A 27,321-nucleotide genomic window follows, 5' to 3' on the forward strand; every position below is an offset into this window, starting at 1 on the left:
ACGCTACTGCAGTGGTTTAGTCAAACTAAACTAAGTATTCTGATTATTTTTTAATGAGTTATTTACAATCAAAAAGAAAAACATTGAAGACCATACTGGCAAAGGCAGGGAAATCTCCTGAAGGTGGGCTAGTTTCACCATATGATAAAATGACACATTTCTGCTGTGGCACTTAGTGATTGATTATGCCATGTAAGAACAAACCAATTAGGTTAATTTACACATTAATTAGTTTATTGCTTTCTTTTTGTTTGGTCTCTAATGCCTTTGTTTAAAAAATGGAGCATGTGCTTCTGGAGGGGTTTAATTTCACTAATTAAAATCTGAGTGCACACGTTGCAACACTTGCCTTGTAAGTGAAACCTGTCTGAATGAATAAAAGCCCTCTGGAAGTTTGAGAGGATGCTCACAAGGAAATAACACCCAAAGGGTCCCATAACTTACAAGCTTTATCCCCATATATAGCTGGGAATTTGTTCTTAATCAGTTTTTGGCCTCTGTTTAGGCCAATGGCAGTTTTTGTAAGCTGATGTGTCGAGCTGTGCAGCGTTCAGGGGAGAAGGGGAGGCTTTCAGCCTCTGGATGGTGGGTGGTTCCTGGGACGACTTTGTGCTTGAGAGGCTCTCAGTCTTCTATGTTTTTTTTTAAGATGACATACATCTGGATGTGAGCTATTTATTTCATGTTGGTACCTGGCACTCATGGTTTAGTGCAAAGTGTGAGACCTACAGTTCTTGAGTAGCTTTTATGCAGTTACTCTAAAAGGAAGTTTCTTTATTTCTTCTGTTCTATACACTTCATTTATGATCAATTTTGGCTGGAGCCCAGAAAGTGTATATTATTTAACTGTGGGGGAAAAAATACATATTATCTCGTGTCTAAGTCTGCCAGGAACTGTGCATTGTGAAACAACAGGTTTCACATCAGTGAATGGACTGCGGAAGATTGCTTTCTCACTTCATGCTTGAAAATACTGCTCTTATTTTATAAGTTGCCTTGTGTGGAGTCAGGAGTTAGACTTGAGGATTGTCATGGGTCCCTTCCAACTCAGGATATTCTATGAGCCTCCTTGATAATATAAACCAAATATATGTACGCACACATAGATACATACACACAAGTACTCAGCGAGCAAGGAAACACGCTATTTGTAACCACTGTGCCAGGAACAGCATGAAGTTTTTTATCAGCAAACTTCACTAAGTAAATGGTGTATTTAATTAGCATTGGTGCTGGCTTTCTCATGTTGTTTTGTTACTTTTTGTTTAAATCAGGCTTTTGAAGTCACTGTGGCTGTTCATGTTTGTCAGTGGAATTGGAAATTTTGTAAAAGATTAATTCCATAATGTTTCCTAAACACAATATAGAAGAATCCAATTTAAGCATTAATAAACCTCTAGTAGACTGCTGTCTTTTAAGAATGGATATATAGTAACATGCATGTACTGGATTTCTTCATAAATTATGTCCCTAAATCCATTACATGCTTTCATTTATTGGTCATAAAAGAGGATTTAACATAAAAGCTCTTTCAACAATAACACTAGGTTTCAGCTATTTTATGTGATAATGAAATAGGATGGGTTTTAAAGTTGCAGTTTCTTCCTGACATATTAATCAAATTCCCTATATAAAGTAGGTGGATGGTATCCTCTGAATTTAAACACAGCTCTCTTCTACTCATTATTCTTAAACTATCAGAGGGCAATGAGAAGGGATACATTTGTTTAGTGATATACTTTAACCAAAATGAAGGTCCATTGTGTTGATTCCATTAAAGAGTATTGAATGTTATCTTCACTTGGAAAGCTGTTTGTAATTACTGATTATTTTGGTGATAATATTACTGATTATATATTTCACTATGTGAAAATGTACAGAGCTAATGATAAATTTTGGGATTACTAGTTGGAATTTTCTGAACTCCCATGGAGTTTTAAATACCTAATTATTGTACAGGGCATCCCTTAGCTCTAACTGCTCAGCTCTGCTGAGGTTTTAGTCCTCTTTCTTCTAGTCCCTGGTATTCAGCTGCCATCTAATCTTGTAGACATGTGCATTTTTGCTAGTGGGGGAATGTGTGTGACTATAGGATGATTATTTAGATGTCTGTATGTGTTCTCAAGCCCTGCCATGTTTGGAAGCCAGGACATTTCTGTAACTGGACCCAATCCAGGAAGGGTTCCCTGAATCACCTGCCCAGGATGAAGGCAGGTAGGGGTTGGGATGTAAGGAAAGCAAGCAGATTGCTGAAGGTATTCCACTTTGGGTATTTTAGTAAATATTAATTAGACCTTTAAAACTGACTGTTATGCATCTCAGATGAATCTCTTGGCCAACACAAGGTATAATGAATTGCCTGCTTGTTTCACAAAAGTGTTCTTAAGGCTTAATAGCTTTATCAAAAGATAATATCTTGGTTTACACAGTAGTAATGTGGTTAGGTGCTTCCCAAATGTTTAAAAACCAAGTCAGACAGGACTCTAAGTGAGTGGCTTGTCTCCTTTATAAAGTGTATGAAATTTCTACTTAATTTTCGGGTCTTGTTGGAAGTCCATCTTACCTGTCTAACTCATGTCTGTGAATTTTGCCAGGCACTAAGCAAATATTTGTTGCAAACCCTGCTGTCTTTTTGTCTTCTAGTGGATTTAACCTTACCTGTTAACAGAGCTATCTTCCCACTGAAGCCTATACTAACAGTTCTGTAGCTTCTTACTGGGCACAGAAAATGCCTTAAGCTTTTTTTTTTTTTTTTAAGTTGAAATATACATAATTTTGAGGAGAATTTTGAGAAGCCTTAGTAGCAAAAAATGCTGACCTGTAGTAGGACGTATTTGACAATTTTTTTTTTTAAGGGAAACTAGTTTGGTAACTGAATGAAAGGAGTGCACTTCCTGTGCTGCTTGGAAGGCAGTCATCATATCCAATATCCATCATGATTTTCCAGCTTTTTTTTTTTTTTACATTTTTTAACCTTGTAAAAACTTGAAAGTTTTATGTTGCACTTGCACAATTTCTAAAAGCAAGACTCGAGCATTTAGAGCAGAGAGCAAAGGTGAGGAGAAATGTTTTGATCTAGAAGGTGACAGTGGCAAAAGAAATTTATAATTCTCCTTTTCCCCAATACTATAAAGTTTGCTGGGCATGCTTCAACACCTGTGTTCTTCAATAGATTAGATCAAAATTTTGTCGTTCTAGTCCCGGGTCAGCTGTGTTGGTCAGCTCCGTGGAGTACATTTGGAGTGAGATTTGGAGAGGACACCAAGTGCCTTTAGCTTTTATCTGTGCTGAGGCAGTGTCCAGCCAGAAGTACATCCTGTTTACAAAGGCTGCACTGACTGCAGGTGGATGAATTTATCCTTTGTCCAAATAAAAGGTAGGCCGCCTTCTGTTCATATCCCAACCAGAGATGTAATATGAGTTACTGCTTGCTTTTGTGCGTAATTAAGCTGCAATTTATATTTTGTATACCAGTTGTAAAATACTTTCACTTTTTTTTTTTTTTCGGGGGGGGGGGCGGCAAAAACAAGCTAAATTAAAAAGACTCAAACTCTACCAAACTCTCAATGCCCAGACAGCCTCATTTACTTTTCCTGGTTTATCTGTAATGCATTACTTACTACTGCATTATTAGTACTTGAAAATGAATAAGGCCCACTGGTCTTTTCCAAGCAGCTATTTTTTTTGGACATTATCTGATTACTATATGGTGTTACATTATCTTATTTCACATTTAAATTTTCCTGATAGATTCCAGGAGGAAGAAAAGGACTGAAACCTCAAGTGTTGTGGTTTTGTGTGCTAGATCAGGGGATATAAACAGAGCTCTTGACTCCTGTAGAATTTAGAGTAAGGAAAGAAATGCTTGACATGCCCTTATCAGCTGTACTTTACCAGCAGCTGAAAAATTGAGGGCTTTTTTTTTTTTGAAATTTGATTCCGTATTTCATGATCATGAGGTTCTAGCCCAAAGGAAGTCTTTATGGCTGTGATATAAACCTTTGAAAGAAAAGGGATTATAATGGAAAAGGCTGACAGTCTCTTAACTTACAGCAGCACTAGCCATTAGAGTTTGTGGGCACATTTGTGTGTGGGTGCGTAGTTTGATAGTGACAGATTCCGAACATTTTTCTAAAAGGGTGACCTTGAAAAATCATAGCATGAGTACCAATAAATGATACATAGTTCTAAAAGCTGTAAAATGTGAAACAACGTGTACCTTATGACACTGTGGTTTAATAGTCTGAGATGTCATCCCTATAACTTCTGAATCATTCTGTTAGAACAGAAGTAACGCTGAGAAATTGTGTGAGATGTAGAGGTACAAATTTTGATGCCAAAGAATGCTAATATGGGTAATTAGCCAAGTGTTTATATTCTGGTTACCCTTTTATCTTCTCAGTATTTATTGCAAAGGCTGCATTTTCAGAACTGAGTGAGGAGTTTGGCAATTTTTATCCTCCTTGACCAGAGCTTGAGAATATTTAGGCACCTCGCAGTACATTATTTGATATGATCATTGGAATATTTAGGAACATGCTTTTAAAAGTCTATGCCTTAGTTCTGCTAAATATGGGGAAAGGCTTTCTTTTTTCCAAAATATGTCCACATATTTCAGTTGTAAACTGGGATAGAAAATGTGTTTTACGAAGTGAGATTAGTAAGAGATTAAGATTCAGCCTGGGATGATTGTAGAGTTGACTGTAATGTACATCGTTGTAAGAGAGCCACTGAGTGCTTTGAACTGCATTTTGGAAGTGTTTGAGATAGGCAGATTTTTCTCTAAAAATCAAAAGTAACTGCTTCTATGTGTCTTATATGTTCCAGCTGAGGGACCTTTCTCAAAACAGTAATTAGTGATTTTTCTAAAAGAGCATCCCTTTCATCTGTTTGCTCTTGGTGAGAAAAAAGGAAAATGCTGGATGGGAGAAAAAGTGTGGACTGAAGGCTATCTAGATTTGTATGAAATATGATTTCAGGATATAACCTCTGTATGGAGCTAATAACATTTTTCTAGTATAAGAGGATGTATGTTTCCTACTGAGCCAAGTTATAAACAAATAAGAGGTTTTTGCTAAAAGATTTATGAAGATCAAATTTATGTGTTTATGAGTGTGTGTGTGAATTTTATATCTGTACATACATAAAAATATATATGTATGTATATATATACATACGCATGATGTATTTATATGTGAATATATACACATACAGTTGCACACTCAGACACTGAAAATAAGTGATTTAAGGCTTTTTCTAAGACCCTGCTTTAGAAGATAAACCCTCAGGGAAGAAATAAGGTACGTTCAGCTCTTCCTATAGAGGCTGGGGTCTTTTGCTTGGCTTGCAGAGCCTTCCTGATGCCCACAGTGTTATGTGGGTTCTCTTCTGTTAAGGTGGTATTAAGAGGTACAGACTCTGTGGGACCATTTGTATTAGTTTAGGCTAATTCTACTATAGCAATGTCTTGAGCACTGCTGATGAAAACTAAGAAGATTAAACTCTACATAATCTGGGGATTTTTATGTAAGTGAAGTTCAAATTACCATAAGCTCTTCAAATCATTGATCTAAGGATCGGTAAGAAGGGAAGAATAACTCAAACTAGCTGAAGTTGCAAATCTTTGGGTCCTTTTTTTTTCTTTCTTTTCCTTTTTTCAGTAAACCCCTTTAAAGATGCTTTGGAATAAGAAGGTGGTTCTTGTTCTACCTTCTTAAGGGAAAGAAGCTCTGAAAGGAGCTGCACAATTGTGTCTCTTCCTCAGTTAATATGCAGTTGGATTGGATTTATGGAGACTATTAAAATGCTAAAAGTCACTGATTGATTATTTTAATGCTATCTCACTATTTCAATAAAGATTGCTTTTGAAATAGAACTCTGTCTTAATGGCACTACCGTTTTGCTAAATGTGGATATTGTAGCTTCTGATTTTTTTATCTGTTAGAAATGAGGAAATATATTCACATTCAGTGGATATGTCCAGATACAACAGAAACAAGCCAGCAGGCCCAAAGTACCATCAAGTTGCACAGGTTTTCCTCCTATTTAACATTTACAAATTTGTAAGAAATTTTCTGTGGATTTTCAGACCTTATGGTGACCATAATTCTACTGACATTAAGCTTGCTTTTCTCCGTTGTCATCTGTGGTCCCCTTAGATGTAACATGCAGCTGTATAGTAAGTATTCCACAGGCTTTATGTTGACACCACTTGAGCAACTTGAATTACTCTTGTTTCCCTATGATATTCATCTAGAGGACTGGGCAGTTTTAAGTATGCCATCTGTCAGACTTTCTGATCTTCGTCAAACAGGATATGAAAACCACTTGTTATCTGGGAAGTGAAGTCTGTAATACCTGGGAGAAAATTAAGAGCAGCTTCCTAACAGTATTCTCAGCTGTGATTTGCCACAGCATCCACAGTTCATCTCAGACTTTTCGAAACAGGCTCTTCTTCCTAGGCTCTTCTCTTGCCTAGGAGTCTGGCTGGGTTTCACATCTCAGGCTTGGAGTTTCATGGCTTCATAGCTATGCTCAGAGGTTTGAGGTGACATCTACGTGGGATGGTTCTTTAGTGCACAGCTGTACCACTGACATCCTCCAGAATGGAGTAGTCCGATTCAATTTGCCTGTACTGACAATCAAACCATGCCAGGGAATTGTTTGAAAGAGTGATAGCTGAGTTGGGTCAAGCCATTTCAGAAGTGCTTTAACACTGACTGACTGCCAGTGCCCAGGAACACTTTCAGGTATGGTTTTATTTAAGTAGGGACATAGCCAAAGTGTGTGTGTTTGTCAGGCAAATTTAGAGCTCAGACAGGAGACGTATATTTAAAAGTGACCAAATTACTTCTAAAAATATTTTACATTGATAATATTATAGATTTAATATTGTCAGTTAAATGAAATACATTGTCTTTAGTCATTAAAATAGACCTTTCGAGGCTATTTATCACCAGTTTCAGAAGTTTGTCAAAGATAACATTTGCCTGTGAAATGTTTTTAGTACAATAAATGCATCTTTGGAAGGTGGAGAGGGCTGGCCAACTGTAAGGAGTTCCTGCACTACCAGTCGAGGAACTAGTCCCTTCTCCAGCTTCAGAGGTAGAGGTGTTTTATGAGTAAGGGGAAACTTCTAATTTTAGTAAAAACTTTTTTTTCCTTGCTAAATTTCTACTGCTGCTTTGAGATGAATTGCAGTGGATTACCATAATAATACTGTAATAGGCCACGTGGACATTGTTAATAATGAACTTGATGAAATATCAGCTCTGGAATGAATTTAAAATGAGCTTTTTCCTGCAGCGTGTAGAAAGAATTGTTTCAGACAGTCAAGAGTTTTTCTGTCACAGATCAGTTATATTCTTTTCAGATAGTTCAGAGGTACCATATGATCTGAATGCTCACTGTATACCAACTCTGAGTCACCATTTTCCAGTAGCAATTGAGTTAGATTTTAAACTCTTACGGCCATGAGTGGTAATATGTTATTATGGTGCTTTTCATACTTTAGTAAAAGGTTCTGTATTTGAAAAGACGGTAGTTTTGTGTATTGAGCAGTGTCATGTCAACATAAAGCCCACTGAAGTCATTGAAAGTGTTTTCTTCAGTTGAAATTAAGATTTGCTGTATTTCCAGTACATTTATAGTTTATACATAAACTCTGTATCTCTTCCATGTAAGAGGAAATGATAGTTCTCCAAGAGTACTACTTGTTTCCTTATCACTGGGGCAGCAGGGTATTGGTGTTGATACCAGGTTATTCTCCCTGATAATGTGCTGTAAAAGACCCCTTCTGGGAGGCACTACATCTTAAGTTAGTCCTTTCTCAGTATTGGGATGTTATCCCCATAAGATGCCCATTCAGGAGCATGAGGATGAAACTTCGGTGGGAGTTGCAAAGTGAACATCCAGAATATTCTAAGGAATAATTCATCTCCCAGCCTGCAGGCACTGGGCAGGAAAAAAGAGGATCTTGTATCATCTTACTTAATTTTAATAATGGGCTTTTCTGGCTACATAAATCTTACTCATGTAGATTCCAATAGTTTGAATATGGCTTCTTTTATAAACCCTTAAAAGTGGCCTGTGTTATGAAACTTCAGTTAAAAGTTGTTTTTTCTTTGCATGATTTATACCTGAGGCTTCTTTAATAAAGGCTATGAATCAGCATGGCTTAATATCCCTCAGTTAGAAGCACCTTTATCATCCACCTCAGATTATTATTTTAAAGGATGCAAAATATTCTACTTACAAAGTTGTTTCAATGTATTTAAAAATTAAACCAGACTAATTTCATTGAAAGTCATGAAAAGCCTGGATTAGAAAATTTTAATTTTATTGGCCATCATGAGCATCTGTCTATATCTGTGACCTTTGTGGTGCGTTTCTTGATCTAACACATTGTCCCTACTGCACATTACATAGCTTGCAAAGTATAAAAATGAACCATCCATAAAACATAATTCTAGTAGCCTCATTTCCAGTTTGTTAGTATGGCATTGGGAATTGCTTGTCTTGAGAAATCACATTAATCCCGTTTTGTATGTGGTTCCTATGAAACCAAAGTTAACTAAGGAAAATTTCAGGCAGAAAAATATCTGTTGTCCTTCCAAAATATGGCCATGCTTAAAATTCGGGATCAGTTTTGTGTTGCATAAAAATTCAAATGGGACAGAAAATTGGAACTATACATTAAATGAATAATAATTGTCATTTTCTTCACCACTTATGCTAACATCTTTAATTGTAGTGAATTAATTTAGTAGGAATATGGGCGTCATGCATTGCTGTTACAACCCTTTTGTAATTTAGTAGTAATTAATATACTACATTACACAATGCAGCCACATTCTCAGATGTATTGTCCATTCAGATTGTCCTTTTTCCCTGCTGGCTGAAGAGAAATAGGTGCAACATTAAAAGTTGTGAATGCTTTCATGCCAAAAAAACCCCTTAGTGTTTTTACTTACATCCTGTTCCACCAAAATGTAAAGTAATATCTAAATTATTTTTCTACTATTAAACTTTTGGCTGATTGTGGCTGATTGAATCTATGACCTGTAGATCATAGAATTACACAGGAGGGAGGGGACCTCTGCAGGTCTCTGTTCCAAGCCCTTGCTCAAAGCAGGTCCAATTAGAGCAGGTTACTCAGGGGCTTGCCCCATCATGTTCTGAATATCTCCAAGGATTGGTATCCAGCATCTCTGAGCCCCTGTTCCTTTGTTTGACCACCCTCATGGTAATAAGCAAGTAAATAAATAAAGTTCTTATATCTGGTCACAATTTCCTGTATTCCAGCTTCTGTCCATTGGCTTTCATCCTGTTGCTGTGCATGGCTAAGGGTAGCCTGGCTCCATCATCCCTGTGCCCCTCCAGTGGGGACATAGCTCTTGTTAGCAATGAGATTCCCTTCACCTTCTATTTGGAAGACTGAGGAAAGCTGGCTTTCCTAGCTTTTCCTCATTTATTGTGCATTCCAGCCCCCTTACCATCTTGTTGGTCTTTGCTGGACTTGCTCCAGCATGGCAGTCATATATATCTTGCTCTGATATTAAAGGTAGATAGTATGTATGCAGCGAAAGAATGGTATTCTGTTACCTCCAAAGTCCATCAAAATCTTTCTGAATCTTTCCATTGTCTTTAATGGATTCTCAGCCACTACTTAAGGTTGTTCTGTTTCATGTTCTGCTTAAATAGCTTCAATGGTAACCAAACTTCAGAGTGAGTACAGATTAATTAAATCTCAAATTCCATTTTATAGAATAGCAGGTTCATCTTATGCCACTGGGCCAGCCTGGAAGGGAGTATTTTCTTTGGTGGTTTTCTTTTCTTTTTGAGTTCCAAGTCAAAGCATATGGAAGAACATGATTTAGCTTTTGAAAGTGCATGATAGATTCATTTTTTTGTTAAAGCTGAACTGAAATAAAATAGACCCATAACAGTTTTGCCCATAGGATATTTTGTTTTAAAAAAATTGCTTTCTTTTGAAGGGTGTGGCATAGAGCATGGTTTCAATTTCTGTAGAAAATGGTACATTTATAAATGCATATTTTATTGCTAACACCATATGGCTATATGTACATTATAAAGGCCATTCATGCTAGCAGGCTCAACAAGTGAATGTGTAATGTGTCTGTAATCTCAAAGGAACTAAAAGCCAAAAATTATTTAATTTTCTTTCTTTTACATATTTCAGAGTTGATCTTTCTGTTTTCTCTTGTAAGGAGCCTATCTCTGAAGCTGTCGAAGGAGGTAGATCAAGGAGAAGCTAGGTACCCTCGTGTTAGCCAGCTGGCTGGCAGCCCATCTGTGGAGTGGCCTTTTACTGGTATGGAAGAAGGCGGAGGCATTGAATCTTTGCCCTTCAGATTGATGCTGCAAGACTGTACAGCTGTAAAGACTTTGCTTCTGAAAATGAAGAGGGTTCTTCAAGAGGTAATCATGTGCTCATTTGTTAAATTAATAGCTTTCAGCATTAATGAGCTAAGCGGCAGAAAAGGATCAGAAAAGTTTATGGACTTGATGTGTTTTAATATGTCTTGACTATCTGGAATTGATGCAGAAGTATAAATAGTAGTACCTCAACATGGTGGAGGTCAGAAAGTTTATACTATAGCAGAATTTAACTGATACTGCCATCTCAGTGTGCAGAGTATAAAGCTTCTCTTGAGCTTTTACCGAAAAGGGGGCAGGGGAGAGGAACTGCTTTAGAGCAAAATAAGTTGTATTTTTTTTCCTCTAGTATTTTAGAGCTTTTCAGTTTTCTTTACATTTGTTAATCAGTATGAAGTTGCATGCAATTTATTCAGAGGAGAGATGCAAAGGAAAAAAATTTTCTTTTAAGTAACAGTACTAAAATTAAAGGTTACTAGCTTAAGTATGTAAATGATGGCCAAAATCAGATTTCTTAGGCCGTTCTAACAGTTTCAAGAGTCCTGGCTTGTCCTGTCCTGCTATATTCTCCTGCTTCTCCCCTGAACTGCTGGCGTTGCTTTGAAAACTTTCTTTTGCATCCAGTTCCCCTTAGGATTTTAGAAGAAATCAAATTATTATTGGGTTGGCAATTTTTTTGACACTTTCCATCTGTGGAGCTTTGATTCAGATACATGCTTTACATGAGTTCAGCTTTGTGTTAGTGGAATGCAGTGTGAGTCTTCTTTGAAATCTACAACAAAGATAATTTTTTGTTTGTTTGTTTTGTTTTTAATCTATATAGTTCAGAGAATTACAGAATAATTTAGGTTCAGAGGGCTCCCTGGAGGTCTAACACCTCTACTGAAAGCAAGGCCAACTTAGAACAGGTTGCTTAGGTCCCTGTCCACTTAAGTTTTTGGTACCTTAATGGGGTTTCCACATTGTCTCTGGGCAAGGGTTCCAATATTTGACTACATCATTGTAATTTTTTTCCCTAAGATATAATCAGAATTTTCCTTGTTGCAAGTTCATTGTATGATGACGTGCTAGTCCTTAACTGAGATGTTTAAATAACAAAATAAGGCTTTGTCAAGTTTGGGATTTTTTACTGCTCACTTCGTGATCATCTGTATCTAAATTAAACTAATAGTTGTCCTGTCTGAGAAGGTTTGTCAAAGGTTTAGCCATGATAGTTATCCATTAGTCCTCCTAAATAGCATTTTTTTGCTGGATGGCAAGCCTCATACCTTCCAGATTCTCTCCATTCACTAGAAGCTTTATGTATGCCGTTGGGCTTCTTAATGGACTACTGTTTTGCTGAATCCAGAATTGAAATCATTCATTCTCCATCGGTTCCTGCTTATATAATGTCAGAATACAGAGTGAATTTAAAGGTTCTTGTCCACTGAGAAGGATTTGTAACCCTATTATATATGGAAATAAATAATAAGAATTATAGTATTACATGACAGAGCAGTTGTAACATTCAGCTGGTAATACTGGCAGCATGCTCTGTAGCTTCTAGTGTGAATAATTCTATGTTTTGCTCAGAAAAGTTCTTTCTTACCATGACAGTAAGCGTAAGAATTTTATTTTTAACTTAACAAGTTCCATTAAACTTGTGTAAGAATCTACTGTGATTTTCTGTATGGAGATATGTTGTATCTTATAGTACTTCATCTTTAAAAACATTCACCAGGTGATCTCCACAAAATGAACACAAGGTATTTTGTGCAACTCACTGGAATTTCATGTCCAGTTACTAATACCTTCTTATGTAACTCATATTGATTTTATTTTTTCATCGTGCATGATTCAGTCTTTTACTTACTTGTTCCTTTGCACCACATAATTTCCATCTCCCCATCTGACTGTAACACAGTATGATTCTGTCCTTTACTTTTCTTTTTGTCTTACCTTCCTTATGAAATCAAAATGGCCTTTTTCTACTTCTACAGTTGGATGTTATATGCGATGCATCTGTAGTATATATGTGCTGTAATTTACCTCCTTGTTTTTCAGCACATTTGAGATGGAATATCCTAGTAGTAGTACACATTGTTCTAGTACACAGCTAAACAAAACTCTTACATAGCTAGAATGAAGCGACCAATCTGATGATTATCAAAAACTTTTGCTATGTCGAGTTGTTATTTGTATTTTGTTTTTTAATAAGTGACTTGTATAATATCAGTGATAGAAAAGATGTGGAGAATACTGTAAAATGGTGTGGGAATGTCCTTTTTAGTAGCCCCATCTGAGAAACAGATGTTTGATAGGTAGTGCAATATTCTAGTTCTACTGATCATAAATACACAGACTATTTCTTAAAACAAAAAATTACTTTTCAAGGTCATTGTTAAACTACACAGTTTTCATATCTCCATAATGAGTTAAAAAACCTGTCTACTATGCAGTGGGCATCATCCATGGTATAATTACAGGAGAGTGAAAGAGCAGCAGCAACAAAATATTCACAAACAGTCTTTAAAACACATTAAAATATTAGGAATTAAACCAAAACCGGAGTATGATTCAAAAGAACATAAGTAGCTAGTTTGAACAACCAAAGAGAAGATGACCTTGAAATATATTACAAATTGATTTTGGAATGACATAACTTGATTATCTTCAGAAATACAGACATTTATACATTTATGTCACTTTTAAATTATTAGTGAAAGATTCCAGGAAAATATAATTTCATCAAATTGAAATATTGTGTTGAAGAATCTGATAAATAAATCATCTGAGCATATTTGCCAGGCAGTTTCTATGGAGAAGGTACCCTACTTCCATTGTAACTACATGTAATTTCTTCATCCAAAAATCACTTCCACCCCAACCAATATTATAAATCAAACTCACAACAGTACAGAATTAAAAGACATAAAAGAAAAATTCTTTCCTTACCATGGAACGCTCATCTATTTTTAGATGTAGTCAAACATAGTCTGGCAGGCTTATATGGTATAGAATTGAAATATTTTATGCCTGTAACAGTATAAAATAAGTATAAAATATAAAATATTTATAAAAATAATGTGTCACATGTTTTCACTTCAAAAATATAGAAAGCATATGATCTACATGGGGAAAAATTACACAAGTTGTCAGAAAAAAACCTGCAGTATTTCTGTTTTATAGCTGATGATACCCATAGAAGAAGAAATTACAGTAGTGCATACCTCTATTGAAAAATAACTTATTAATTGAGTTAAAATATTAGCCCCATTATTCAATATAATCCTTCTTCTTAAGCACTGAGCACTGCTTCTAAGGAATAATTTAATTATGATCTGCCAAAATGTAATACTAGCTAGTACAATATGTTGGGTTTTTTTGTTGCAGTTGCTTGTAATTGAAGAATCTAAATGAAAAAACTGCATACAATATATGCTGTACTGTGTAGCAGATTTATAAAGCTGTGAGTTTAGCTTGTTATTGGTCTTATTATGAAAAGGGAAACTGAAGACATGGCAGTAACTTGCAAGATTGAGAATGTTATTAGATAATGTATTTAGTAAAAGACTAATGAATGATCATTCAATTAAGAGAATTAATTGCCATTTCACTTTCAGTGAAAAAGCCTTGAAAATGTCTACTAATAATTCTTTATAGCTTTGGCCATTCAAGTCTCATAAGGCAGATTGTCCCCTAATGTTTTGAGAACCTCGTTGAACAAAGCTGAAAAGAGTTTGGAGGACCCTGGCACGTGAGGAAGCTCAGGGATCCACCAGGAATCGGTCCAGAAAGTATGTCCGAATCTGTTCTGCAGCTTTTCCTCATGGATGTTCCATTTCTGACAGACAAATCTGCAATACATGGAGTAATCAAGACTTGTGGGCTGCAAAGTTTCATTAAAAAGCATTACCAGAGATTAGCAGCATAGGCAGCTGGATAAAAGCCACTTCAGCATATAAGACAATACAAGCCTGTCTGTGATTTACAACTAGTTCTTGGTCTCCCTTTTCTCTCCATCTTACTGATGTTTATTGAACTGTTTTTGTTTTCCTCAAAGTCACTTGGTGTTTACCTTTTTCTCAGCAATAACTCCTCTCATTCAAAAAAAAAAAAAAAAAAAAAAGACAAGAAAATGGGGAGTTGGGTGGATGAAATTGATAGGTTCGCCTTCTCCTAAGCAATGGATTCTTCACTTTTTGACTTCAGGCAGGCCTTTCTGCTCTGCACTGGTCTTCAACTCAGAATCTGTGTCAACTTTTCTCCCCCACATGCTGTGCTGTACTTTCTATATTTTTTTACGTTTCTGGCCACTAACTGATTGCACGTAGTCAATGAGCTTCTAAAAATTAGACTGTAGCTTCTTCCTCACTTACTGCTATAAACAATAATGAATATATAATGCCTCTTTCCCAAACAATATATGGGCTTTCCTGTACTTTTCCAGATGAGACTGAAATTATTTCTGTCTATTAACTTTTTTTATGGTTTCAGTTATAGCTAACTGAGGCAATGTCAAAGGCTGGCTAATTGAGAGGACATTTAAGAGCTTTGCCTTTGTTTAAATCATTGGTAGAACATTTCAGGCAGAGACATATGAGGAAAACTCACGGTTTTGGTTTTGTGCCTGGCAAGAGAGGGTCTTTACTCTGAAATAAACATAGTGAAAAAATACAGCTATTTTGGGAAGGAATCCATTTAGTCAGTAGTAATGGGTTTTTGTTCAAACTTTAGATGTTGAGCTTGTTGATTAATTTTACTGCATGTCCCAGTAAAAAGAAAATCTTGCCCACATTTAGGCTTATTTCTACAGGTCAAACTTTCCCTATATTCTTTATGAAATATATAGGTTATCAACTACTAAATTCTACTCTTAGATATTTTTATGGGGCTATCAGAAGTGACCTTACTGGTTGCTAATCCAGAAAATTAAGATATTTTGTCTGTATGTTTGTGTAATTTGTAATATAAATTATTCAGTGCATGCCCATGCCTCTTTCACAGCTCTGCAAACACCGTGCAGGCTGTGGAGCTTTAGAAATTGAAGCTAATTGCTATGATTAGCATTAGGGATAAGTCACTCTGGACATATACTTCATACTGTTTTTACTAATTAATCATTTATTTTACTGAGGGAAATTGCAGCTGTCTGTGGCTGTCATTAAAACTTAATGTATCCAATACAGTGTTTTTAGATTGCACTTGAAAAAATGAGAAATGTGGAAAATTATGTCAAAATCACTGTGAGACTGGCCATGACAGTTGCCTGAGACCTGGGGGACAGAGTGAGACCATTCAGTCTGCAATTAGCCTGTCAGATATCAATGGCTACATTACTTCTCTGCATGCATCTTTCACCTCATCAGTAAAATAAGCATAATTATAGAGTCTTCTTTTATGCTGCACTTGCAAGCTACTAATGGAATGTACTAAGAGAAAGCTAAGTGTTCTTTGCGATATTTTGTAGACTGATTGCTAAGCAATATGGAATTGGCCTTAAACTATGGGTTTTAAAGATATTAAAGCTTTTCCTGCAGTCCACTATGAAATGTATTGTTTACTAATATTGTCTGTTAGCCACTTAGGAAGCAATAGCAAGTTTAATACACTGTGAAATACTGCAGGTTTTCTTCCTTTAAGTAACTTTGTAATTAACCACTGTAGCATTGCTGATTTATTCAACAACTCTGCATTTAATGCAGTCCCTTTTATCAAGTAATTCATGCTGGAAATTGGTAATTCCTTCATTTCATGGTGTGTTGACACTGCATATACCCATAAATTTAAATAACTAATAATAAAAATGTACTACATTTAGTAATAGGATTTAACTTTATCGTATTATATTGCTTTTTCACTTGGAAATATACATTGGCATACCCTTGCCCAGCTGCCTGCAAAGAGAGTGCAGAACACCCCATTGCACACTTTGTGTATATTTTCTAGTAACATATCTCAGGATAACGGAGAATATTTGGAGCTGGTGGATATAATCAGATGTTCTTTTTGTCAGTGAAGATGTTTTATTCTAAGTTTACCAATTATAAGGCATTTAATAAGAACAAACAAACCCAGTGTTTGTTATTTAGCTCGATATTCTTGAGGTACAAGAGAACTCTTTTTTCCCCTATATTTTTTAGGCAAGCTGCATAGGACAAACCGTCTCCAACATTGTCATCTTGTATGGTGAACTTAGCTGAAATAGGTTGTAAAGCTGCAATTCCAGTCCCAGTCCTATTGCTTAGGTTTCTTAGCTGAATAAGCGGTAGTTCAGATAATTAAAAAAGTTTCTGGAGAACTGTCAGACTATTTTGGTGTGTGCAATAGAAATTTCAGTGTGTTCAACATTTAAAATTTCTCAAGATTGTTTACAGTTGTTTAATAGTACTTGGGAAAACCATTTACCTGGCAGATCAAGGCATGTTTTCCAGTGATTCATTTAGAAGATCTCATTTGGTAGAAGTTCAGCAGTTTGGGGAAGGGTTAAGAAAAAGGTTGTATATGTCTGTATCTTAGAATCAAATAATCATTTAGGTTGGAAAAGACCCGTAAGATCAAGTGCAACCATAAACCTAACACTGCCAAGTCCACCACTAGTCTATGTCCCTAAGCACCACATCTTACACGTCTCTTAAATACCTCCAGGGATGGTGACTCAATTGCTTCCCTGGGCAGCCTGTTCCAATGCTCGAGAACCCTTTTGGTGAAGAAATTTTTCCTCACATCCAATCTAAACCTCCCTGGCACAACTTGAGGCTGTTTCCTCTTGTCCTGTTGCTTGTTCATTGGGAGAAGAGACCCACACCCACCTCACTACAACCTCCTTTCAGGTAGTTGTAGAGAGGAATAAGGTCTCCCCTCAGCCTCCTTTTCTCCAGGCTAAACAACCCCAGTTCCCTCAGCCGCTCCTCATAGGACTTGTTCTCTAGACCCTTCATGAGCTTCGTTGCTCTTCTTTGGACATACTCCAGCACCAATAAGTCTTTCTTGTAGTGAAGGGCCCAAAACTGAACACAATATTTGAGGCGCAGCCTCACCAGTGCCCATTACAGGGAGACGATTGCTTCTCTAGTCCTGCTGGCCATACTATTTCTGATACAAGCCAGGATGCTATTGGCCTTCTTGGCCACCTGGGCACACTGCTGGCTCATAGTCAGCCGGCTGTCGACCAACACCCCCAGGTCCTTTTCTGCTGAGCAGCTTTCCAGCCACTCTTCCCCTAGCCTGTAGCGCTGCATGGGGTTGTCGTGACTGAAGTGCAGGACCCGGCACTTGGCCTTGTGGAACCTCATACAATTGGCCTCGGCCCATTGATCCAGCCTATCCAGATCCCTCTGGAGAGCCTTTCTGCCCTCAAGCAGATCACCACTCCCACCCAACTTGGTGTTGTCTGCAACCTTACTGAGGGTGCGGTACTCAATCCCCTCGTCAAGATCATTGATGAAGATATTAAACCGAACTGGCCCCAATACTGAGCCCTAGGGAACACCACTTGTGACCTGCTGCCAACTGGATTTAACTCCATTCACCACCACTCTTGGGGCCTGGCCATCCAGACAGTTTTTTACCCAGCAAAGAGTGCACAGCAAGGAGTACACCCATCGAAGCCACGAGCAGTCAGTCTCTCCAGGAGAATGCTGTGGGAAACAGTGTCAAAGGCTCTATTCAAGTCTAGGTAGACAACATCCACAGCCTTTTCCTCATCCATTAAGTGGGTCACCTTGTCATAGAGAGAGATCAGTTTAGTCAAGCAGGACCTGCCTTCCATAAACCCATGCTGACTGGCCTGACCACCTGGTTGTCCTTTATGTGCCGCGTGATGGCACTCAAGATGATCTGCTCCATAACCTTCCCTGCCACCAAGGTCAGACTGACAGGCCTGTAGTTCTGCAGATCCCCCTTCCAGCCATTGTTGTAGATGGGTGTCATGTTTGCTAACCTCCAGTTGACTGGGACTTCCCTGGTTAGCCAGGACTGCTGATAAATGATGGAAAGTGGCTTGGTGAGCACTTCCACCAGCTCCCTCAGTACCCTTGGGTGGATCCCATCCAGCCCCATAGACAAGGGCTTCGTTCTGCTCCCTGTCTTCCAGCTCAGGGGGCTGGGTACCCTGAGTACAACTGGTATTACTATGAAAGACTGAGGCAAAGAAGGCATTAAGTACCTCAGCCTTTTCCTCGCCCTTTGTCACTCTGTTTCCCCTCGCATCCAATAAACGATGGAGATTCTCCTTAGCCCTCCTTTTGTTGTTAGTGTATTTATAGAAACATTTTTTATTGTCATGGCAGTAGCCAGGGTTAAGTTCTAATTGGGCTTTGGCTCTTCTAATTTTCTCCCTGCATATCCTCACGACATTCTTGTAGTCCTCCTGAGTTGCCTGTCCCTTCTTCCAAAGGTCAGAAACTCTCCCCCCCCCGCCAAGTTCCAGCCAAAGCTCTCTGTTCAGCCAGGCTGGTCTTCTTCACCGTCGGCTCATCTTTCAGCACACTGGAACGGCCTGCTCCTGCACCTTTAAGATTTCCTTCATGAAGAATGTCCAGCCTTCCTGGACTCCTTTGCCCTTCAGGATCTTTATACTTTACAACAGGTGCTTCTGACAGTGTGTTCATTTGCTGACACTCTATGTTTACTTAACGAGCATGAAGTTACAGGCTGGCGCTGGCACACAGCTCTGGGGTCCTGCAGAGTCACACTAATTTCATGTCAACAAAAAGATCTTCGGATGTGATCCAACTCAGTTATCAGTTGCTGTCAATGCCCACACTCACGATGAAGTTCTTTTGCAGGCCATGTTCCGAGCGTTTTTGAGCCATGCTTTGAGATTATCAGTTTCAAATGCACTCATTTTTAATACTGAAAAATGGAAAATTTCTCTCCTCTTTTTATGTTCTGTTTGTTCTGCTGCTGACCTAGTGACTTAATCTTTGTAGACTACATACGTCTGTGTGCTGCAGCCTTATTGAAACAAGATTCACTATGAAACACGTTGTCCTCCCACATGTAGCGATTATATTGATATATGTGTCTACTCCATATATTCAGAAGGCAAATGAGTAGCTTCTTTCTTACTTCTCCTGTGGTTGCCTGAATGAAATGTTTTCAGACGACAGTGTGATCTGTTCCAGGTCAGCATGGATTTGTATAACATGTTGCCCCAGCCTCCTCAACAGCCAAGTCTTAACAGCACCTTGCAGAGAAGCATTAAATAGCAACCCTATTAATATGTAGTGTCCCAACATCAGCAGTTCTGTGCAATTGGCTGTGATTAACTTGTGGCTGAAGACCATAAAATTATAACAGCTACAAAAATGAAACCATTTTCCCATTTAGTACTTCTATGGTTTTGATCAGTTGCTGCAGGTCAGTCAGCTAAATCCTACCCGACACTCCTTGGCAATGGAGATGATCACACCAATTACATTTTCTGATAAATCTGCAAATACTGAGAAATGCCTTGCAAAATAATGAGCTAGCAGTGGAGGAAATCCAGAACGTCTGTAAAAGTCTGTAGAAGGAATTGATTACACTCAGTTGTTAGAGCTCATGAGTAATTTTGAGCTAAAAGAGACATTTCATACAGAGGGTAGATGGAAGAGTTCCTGATAAGAAAACGAGTAATACTGCCAGATCTAACAAATTTCCCAATGATTTATCCCGTTCTATTTCCAAGTGCTTTTTGTTAAAAAGAGTGGGATGAAGATGAGTGCACAACACCCAAGCTGCACTATAATTGAATTTCCTGCAAATTTACTGGGGTTGTAGATATGAAAATACCAACTTATCAAACAGTTTTGTAACTTGCAAAGGAGCATTTAGTATGAGGCTTATAGCTGGTGCCATTGCCTTCAAGCCCAGTAGGTTAAAAAAACCCCATATTATCCTCATTTAAATAGTTTCTCAACTCCTGAAGTTTCACAGTCCTGTATTCCAGCCATATTAAGATTTTTGCTTCCTCAGGATAGGTTTCAGATATTTCCTGACATGGAAAAATCACTGGTTATACAGATAAAGCACTAAAACTGATGATACGCAACTGTTGCCATAAATGGATGTACAGGAAGAATAAAAATGTAATAGATAAAAATGTAGGTCTAGTATTCAGGTAGAGGAGTGCCAACCATGCATGTAGTTACCCATTTCAATATTTGTGTTTGTATATGACCATATAGATGATTTGGCAGAATTTAAATTTAATCTCTTAATTAATTATCCCTTACCCTTGATCAGCCAGAATTTATGAAACAAGTGCTAGTGTGGTTGCAGGAGAAATTCTCACAGTTCACAGGATGGATCTTCGCATAGCTCTGTGCTGCGGATTTATGTAATGTTTTCTCTGCACAGTGCATGCCATTACTTTGTAGCCCAGGTTATCAGAACAGTGCTGATCATTTTCCTAGTGGAAGAAAGAAAAGATATGAAAACTGTTGATATAGCATGCTTACATAAATTCATGATTTTGGCCAAAATAATAGTCCTCATTTGTGCAGTCTGACTCCATTTTAATTCGTGAAGATGAAGTGATTTTTTTGAAGGGTGACATGATGATTCCCAGTGACAGAAAAGGTAACCTTTTTTGGAAAAGGGTTAGAAATTTACACATCAGGGACATATCCTACACCTGGTTTTGTAATTGTCCAGAGCCAGTTGGTAGACACATCTATTTTTTTTATGAACATGTAGTGTATATAAAGAAATATTGCATATGTCTAATAATCGGTATTTCTTTCCTTTATATAACTTAATGTTATAAATACAGCAGTTTTCTGCCTTCAGTCAGAGCCTCAGCTGGGTGTGAAATAGCATAGGTCCATTTAATCCAGCTGGTACTTGATGCCTTCTCAGAAAGCTGCTCTCTTCATCTTTCTCTCTCCTTAGGTTTTCACATTCATGGTGAGCTCTCCTTACAGAGACAGTAATCGTACAGGTGATTTAGAGCTCATGGATGAAAAATGCAAAGTTAGCTCATGCCTAGGAATTAATTTATTTTTTTTAATTTAAGTTAAAAACTCTCCTCTCTTTTCACTCCTGGACTCAATAAAAAATTTGGGGAAGTTGTCAGGTAAAAGCAATATCCTCATTTATGAGCTTAAAAGAGAGGATTCTTATTTTTATCAACAGTTCTTATGTCAAATCTGTGTGACAATAATCTAGATGGGAACAAAGATATGTTCAGAAATAATTGATGTTGCCTCAGTAGAAACTGAGCATGTCATAAAGCAGCTAAGCAAGGATACAGTTTGACAACTTACCTCTTTTAAGCAGGATAGAGATAACTAGAATGAATGGCTAGCCAAGGATCACTTATATTCTAGGATTTTTATTTCTTTTATGTGGCTCAATTTTTCCTATTCATATTGGACAAATCATTGCTGATTTTTTCTTTATTTTATTTTATTTTTTTATATAAGGGAAACAGCTCTTGGGTCACAGCTACAAAATGCCACTATGGAAAAAGAGGGCCAGGTTTCTATTACTTGCCACCCCATGCACAATCTCTTCTAAAAATGGTTCTTCACTTTTGATTTAAACTATGTTATGAATTTAGATCAGTGATGAAATAAATGCTCGAATCTCTGGTGTATAGCCATGCCAGTCTTGCTCATCTGTGTAAGACCTTTACTGCTATTAAACTCCCAGTAATAGCACAGAGAAAGCAAGCAGTGTTTGTGTCAGTCCTTTTGCTATGAGAATGAGCACTTGTTTTTCTCTCTAGTCCCCAACCCCCTGTGGGGTTAGAAGACTTAGCAGTCTTTTTTTCCATCTAGGCTTTGTGATGCAGCTTTGATCAGATGATGTCGTAAGCTTGTACTCCTAGCCTGTCTGATACTTTGTTTCTCATGCACAGTGCTATAGAGCAATGATTGCTTTCCAAATAAGACTAGCATGGTGAATGTAGAGAGAGACGGTTTAGTGTGTCTGGATGTTTTATAGATAAAAGATTTAACCAAAATAATCACTTAAGATTACAGTAGTGGAACCTTTACTGATTTGCTCCATCAGAAGGAAGAACTTTATACTCCTTTTGTGTAGGCTACTTTGACATTTAAACAGAGAGTTAGCTTTTCTGGAGTACTCAAATTGAACATTCAAGGTAAAGTTTAAAATAACCCAGGATAAAAATACTGCTAATCATACTGACTTTTGTAAAACCAGTCAACTATCATAAGTATATGCTGGCTAGTTCTCTTTTCTTGTTAAAGATCTCTTTCAAAGCTCTTTGAGGCAATGGAGAACTCTGCATTGATGCTAGTGAGCTTTGGATAACTCCCTGAATGAATAAGACAGTGACATCAAAATGAATTTGTATTCATAGTTTCTGTTCGTATGTGGTTGTCATTATAATTTGCATTCTGGTGTTGCCAGACTGCTTTTTTCATTGTGATTGTATGTGCATGTCTGTGGGTAAAATGTGGATATATAGCTGTAAATTATTTATCTATTTTTACAATAAATTAGTTAAGATACATGTGGCTTTGTAATATGCACATGAGCATATAGTTCTTACAGATATACCTAAAATAAGCCCACTGTCTCTTGCTAATTACACTGATGGTAGTATTGAATTTGCTGCTAAAAACTGAAACCATACTAAAAACCCACAATATAATTCCAAGTAGAAAGTCTTTTTAAAATCTGTGTTTCTTAGACTGTTGTTTAGATGCTGCTCTTTCCTACCCAACGTCATTCCATCCAGCATTGAGTTGCTCTTCACAACAGAGTTTTCTAATGAATATGAACTTTTATATATTTATTTTGAGTTTTGCGATTAATCTCTTTCTTAGTTGTGTCTTTTTTTATTGTGGTGCCATTATGTTTTGACAATGCAGGCTTCATAAGTATATTTTGTGTGGCAGTTTTGCAGGCTATATTTTACCATACAATGTAGTTTGCTCATACAATATTTGACTGTTTGTTTATATATTCATACAATTGAAATTTTTTTACACAACTTAAGCATTTTTCTATCTATCTCATGGTTTTGGCAGCTTCTTGAACAATTTTTTAGTGCAAAATATAGTTGTTTGCTACTTATATTCCAGCTTTTCTGGATACATAATTTTGTAGTACTATTTGGATAAATTATTTTTTTGTATTCTAGTCACTTTAGGACTTCCATTACGTGCAATGGCTAGGATTAGTAAGAATTAGCATACAATACTATACGAGTATTAGAATTAGTACACAATATTCTTATAATTATTTTGATATTATTCAGTTTCCTTCCCACCATATGTTTCCATCTGAATACTGTAGAGGATCTTAGAGAGGCATTTTTTAATATTTTGACAGCATTTAAAGAAAAAAAAAATTGCATTGAATAAACACCAAGTTTCTGGTGTATCCTTAAGCACACTAGGATGAACTTTGGTAATATAATATTGTCATAGCATAATAGTATGTTCTCCATAGTGTTTAAATTGATACTGTTTATAAGTGATTTTCAGAACTGTGGACAGATAGCTGAAATGCAGTGTGGTCTTACAGATGCTACAGGAAAACAACTGACGTTTTGGTAGTTTGATAGAGTAAGTGTTTTATGGAATGTTTGCATCAGAGCTGGAAGAAGGCACCCTGAGCATGTAGTGGCAGAATCACCCCAGGTCTTCAAAGCCAGTGCTTGCTTGCATCATTTGCATTTGTTCATGTAGTAGGAGCAGGATATAAATGGATATATAATGAGTCTTCAAAAGCGTATTATTCTCATGCTGAATTTTATCTTTTATGATCTCATTTTGTTTTGTCTGTGCTGTGGTTACAATTTAGAACGTTGTTCCATTTTCTATGGAATGAAGGTAGAAATGAACCTTTTTGACATGCTGGGAACTGAAAATATGTGTTCTTCTAGAGCTATTTCAATGTGTCAGAATAATCAAAATGTACATAGCCATAAACTAATTTTTCATTCATATCTTCTTTTTGGGAAATGCAATACTGGTAGTGATAGCTTTATTCATGTGTGTCATTCAGGAAGGCATTCTGTGCAAGTTACACCAAAAAAACCCTTCATTACATCCATCTTGGGTTTAATGTTAAATTGCAAATTCTTGCCATGATCTGGAATATAGCTGCAGAAAGGAAAGGGCATGAAGCAAAGGTGCAAAAATAGGAACAGGAGAAAAGCAGTGAAATGTGAACTAAATGTGCGGAATAGAAATGCTTCGCTGGAAGGGCAGTTGTTTGAGCTAGTCTGGCACCTTGACAGGCCTGCTTCTGTATTGATATTTGCTGAAGCAAGTAATTTATCCTGACAGTAACTTTGCCAGTACTGCAAGAATCCTATTTCACTAAGATTAACACCTTCTCCCTTGTTTCCAAGAACAAATATGCTTTATTTCTTGTTTCTGGATCTTCTTGTCATCTGTCTTACTGGTCTCACTGTGGTTTGTGTGTGTGCACTTTAGCAAGTGTTTTTCATGAACTCAAGAAATAAGATCTAGCAGCTGAGCTTTTTAGCTTTCTTAAGATTTTTGGTTTTGTTTTGTTTGTTTGTTTTTTATTTTTATTTTATTTTGACAAGACAGCACTGCATCATGTGAGAGTTCAGCCTCTGGTCTGCTGCCCCAATTACTGCTAGTGTTAAAAGTTTTATCACTTTAGCATATCAAGAACTAGGATTTTTTTCTCCTTAATTCCTTCTCCTGTTGTAAGACTGTGAGCTCCAACTGCAGGAGAAAGGAAGAAGACAAAAACTTGGGGTAGCCTTTATTCCAGATGGCTTTTGGAGCAATAATGTGAAATATTCATATACTGCCTGCTGAAATTCTCAAATTATCCTGAAAGTTTAAAAAAACCCCTAAGATGTGTGGAGTTTTTCTTCCTATATTAGGTTTTAAAGCAGAGCTTTATTTAGAGGAGTTTCTGCCCAGCAGAACACTTTGATAGCTGGCAATATTGGCAGGGGAGAGGGCAACGTGTACTGCTGGATACCAGCAAAGAGGCTGCTTATACCAAAACACAGTGTTTAGTTTCACACCATGATTGGCAAAATACAGCTGAAATTAAAATAATGACATTAATGAAAACTGGGCTAAATTTTTAGGTAAACTCAAGCACAAACTGTAGCTTGTGTATTTTTCTGATTTTTATGTGGGTTCATTTCAACAATTCTTAATTTTCACTGAAAACAACAAATCCGAAATCTGCCATTCTTCTCAGTTTCAAATACTAGTATGCTTCATGTCATGGTCTTGCTGCATAAGTAGTCAAATAATCACTAGCGCAGTTTTTGCCATGGATGCCTGAATTCCAGTTTTCTACCGGAGTTCAACACACAGCAGCTCAGTTGCAGCGCGATGTACAGGCTTTAATGAAACAGATGAAGTCAATCTGCAACTTGAATTTACAAGTTGTAAAATAACCAGTGCACAGCAGATGGAGGCACTCCTCACACACTGACCCTCTAGAAAGGCTCTCAGAGCCTGCCTCAATCAGCCATTCAAGCTGGACTGTGACATGAAATAATTGGGGTGCTGCACAGCAGTCACTTCTACTGACAAAACCTCCCGCTTCCATTCTTGTATGTAAAGCAAATGCATGCACTGACTATTCTGGTAATGCTGACTTTTTTCTACATAGACTCTATCTATCTAGAAAATAATGTTTTTGAAGCAACTTAGATTTCAGTAGCCTTAAATAGTGGACTTACACCAGTGGTTGTGGTAATTTAATTTCTGCTGAAGTAGTTTAAAAGAAAATAATGGCTGTATGAATTTACGGTTGCATTCATTTAGCTGCTCTCCTGCTAAATGTTTTCTCCTCTCCCCAAAAGTACTTTTTTTAAAAAATCACTGAAGACCTAGTTTAAATTCTGAGAGCTAGGGATCTCAACAGCTTGACAGAGTTTTCACATATGAGGCCTCTGTGGGCACCAAGAAGCTTCTGTGTCTCTGTGCAGCACAGATGTATTCTGAGCGGTGCTACGTTTATAACTCCGTTCTTTTGCATACTAACAGAAAATATAGTGCAGTCATCAGTTTTATTTTGAAAGTCTGCCTATTGCAATTGTTTTGTCTTTGACTAGACCATGAAAAGATCCTTGGCTGTGCAAATTAAAAAGCTTTGTTGTTGCTGTTATCGTTTGATTATAGTACAGAAGTGGTATGATACAAGTTAGCTCAGACTAATTCTATTTACAAAATTAATCTATATATCTACCTATAACTAGAATAAATATTGTCATGCTTTAATGTAATCTTAATATTTTCTTAAGCCAAATCAATTCCAAAAGCTAGATGTTTGCAAAGGTAAGTTCATGATGGCTGTGCGGTTCTCACCTGTGCTTCCAATGCACCATTGCATTCCAGACAGCACTTTGGACAAAAGACTCCTTAAACCTGCTTTTAGAAATATGGCTGATGCTGTTCTTGATCTGCATTTGTCACCTGTGCTTTAAACATTCTTTTTTTAGGTGTTCTGAATATTTGTGAATATTTTGTGAACATTGCAAGATACCAATATTTGCCTTTTATTTTAGTCCATCCAGGGGTGGATTAATTAATAGTAAATTTCTGCTACCATGTATCACTGGCCTCTTGCTCTGCATATGCTTATCACTTTTTATAATATCCCTCTTTCCAGTGTCTATCTGGTGTATAGAAAGTCAATTAAAGTCTTTCCATTAACTATAATAGGTGCCAATTGAAAGAATCCTCCAAAAAAGTCTTTCCATCTCCTTTAAAATAAATTTTACGGGTTTTAATGTAGAATTATAAGCCTTTATTAAGGTGGTTTTTTTCTGTCCTCTAAAAATTAATAGACTACTGTCCAGTTACTATAGAATTTTGTAGGACTTGAAAGACCTGTTAAAAACTTAGCATTTTCTGTGGAACCTGTACATTGGCTTTGTTGTGTTTTCACCTTCATTGTTAAAAGACAGAAACAGATTAATCGCTAAGGTCATACAGCTCTGTGTTTAGGGCACATACATGCTTGTATGCCTAA

At 37.1% G+C, this 27,321-nt stretch overlaps 1 protein-coding gene across 8 annotated transcripts in view; it reads left to right on the forward strand.

The window, feature by feature from the left end:
- The window catches only part of CCSER1 (coiled-coil serine rich protein 1), a 735,482-nt gene that overhangs the window by 281,714 nt on the left and 426,447 nt on the right, over positions 1–27,321 (forward strand). For all 8 annotated transcript variants that reach the window (XM_075030636.1, XM_075030670.1, XM_075030654.1 and 5 more), the window contains exon 7: positions 10,230–10,440. In XM_075030636.1, the coding sequence (XP_074886737.1) occupies positions 10,230–10,440 (211 nt within the window). The remainder of the gene's footprint in view (positions 1–10,229; positions 10,441–27,321) is intronic.

The sequence above is a fragment of the Buteo buteo genome, chromosome 1 (genome assembly GCF_964188355.1).
Source record: "Buteo buteo chromosome 1, bButBut1.hap1.1, whole genome shotgun sequence".
NCBI classification, from domain to species: Eukaryota; Metazoa; Chordata; class Aves; order Accipitriformes; family Accipitridae; genus Buteo; species Buteo buteo.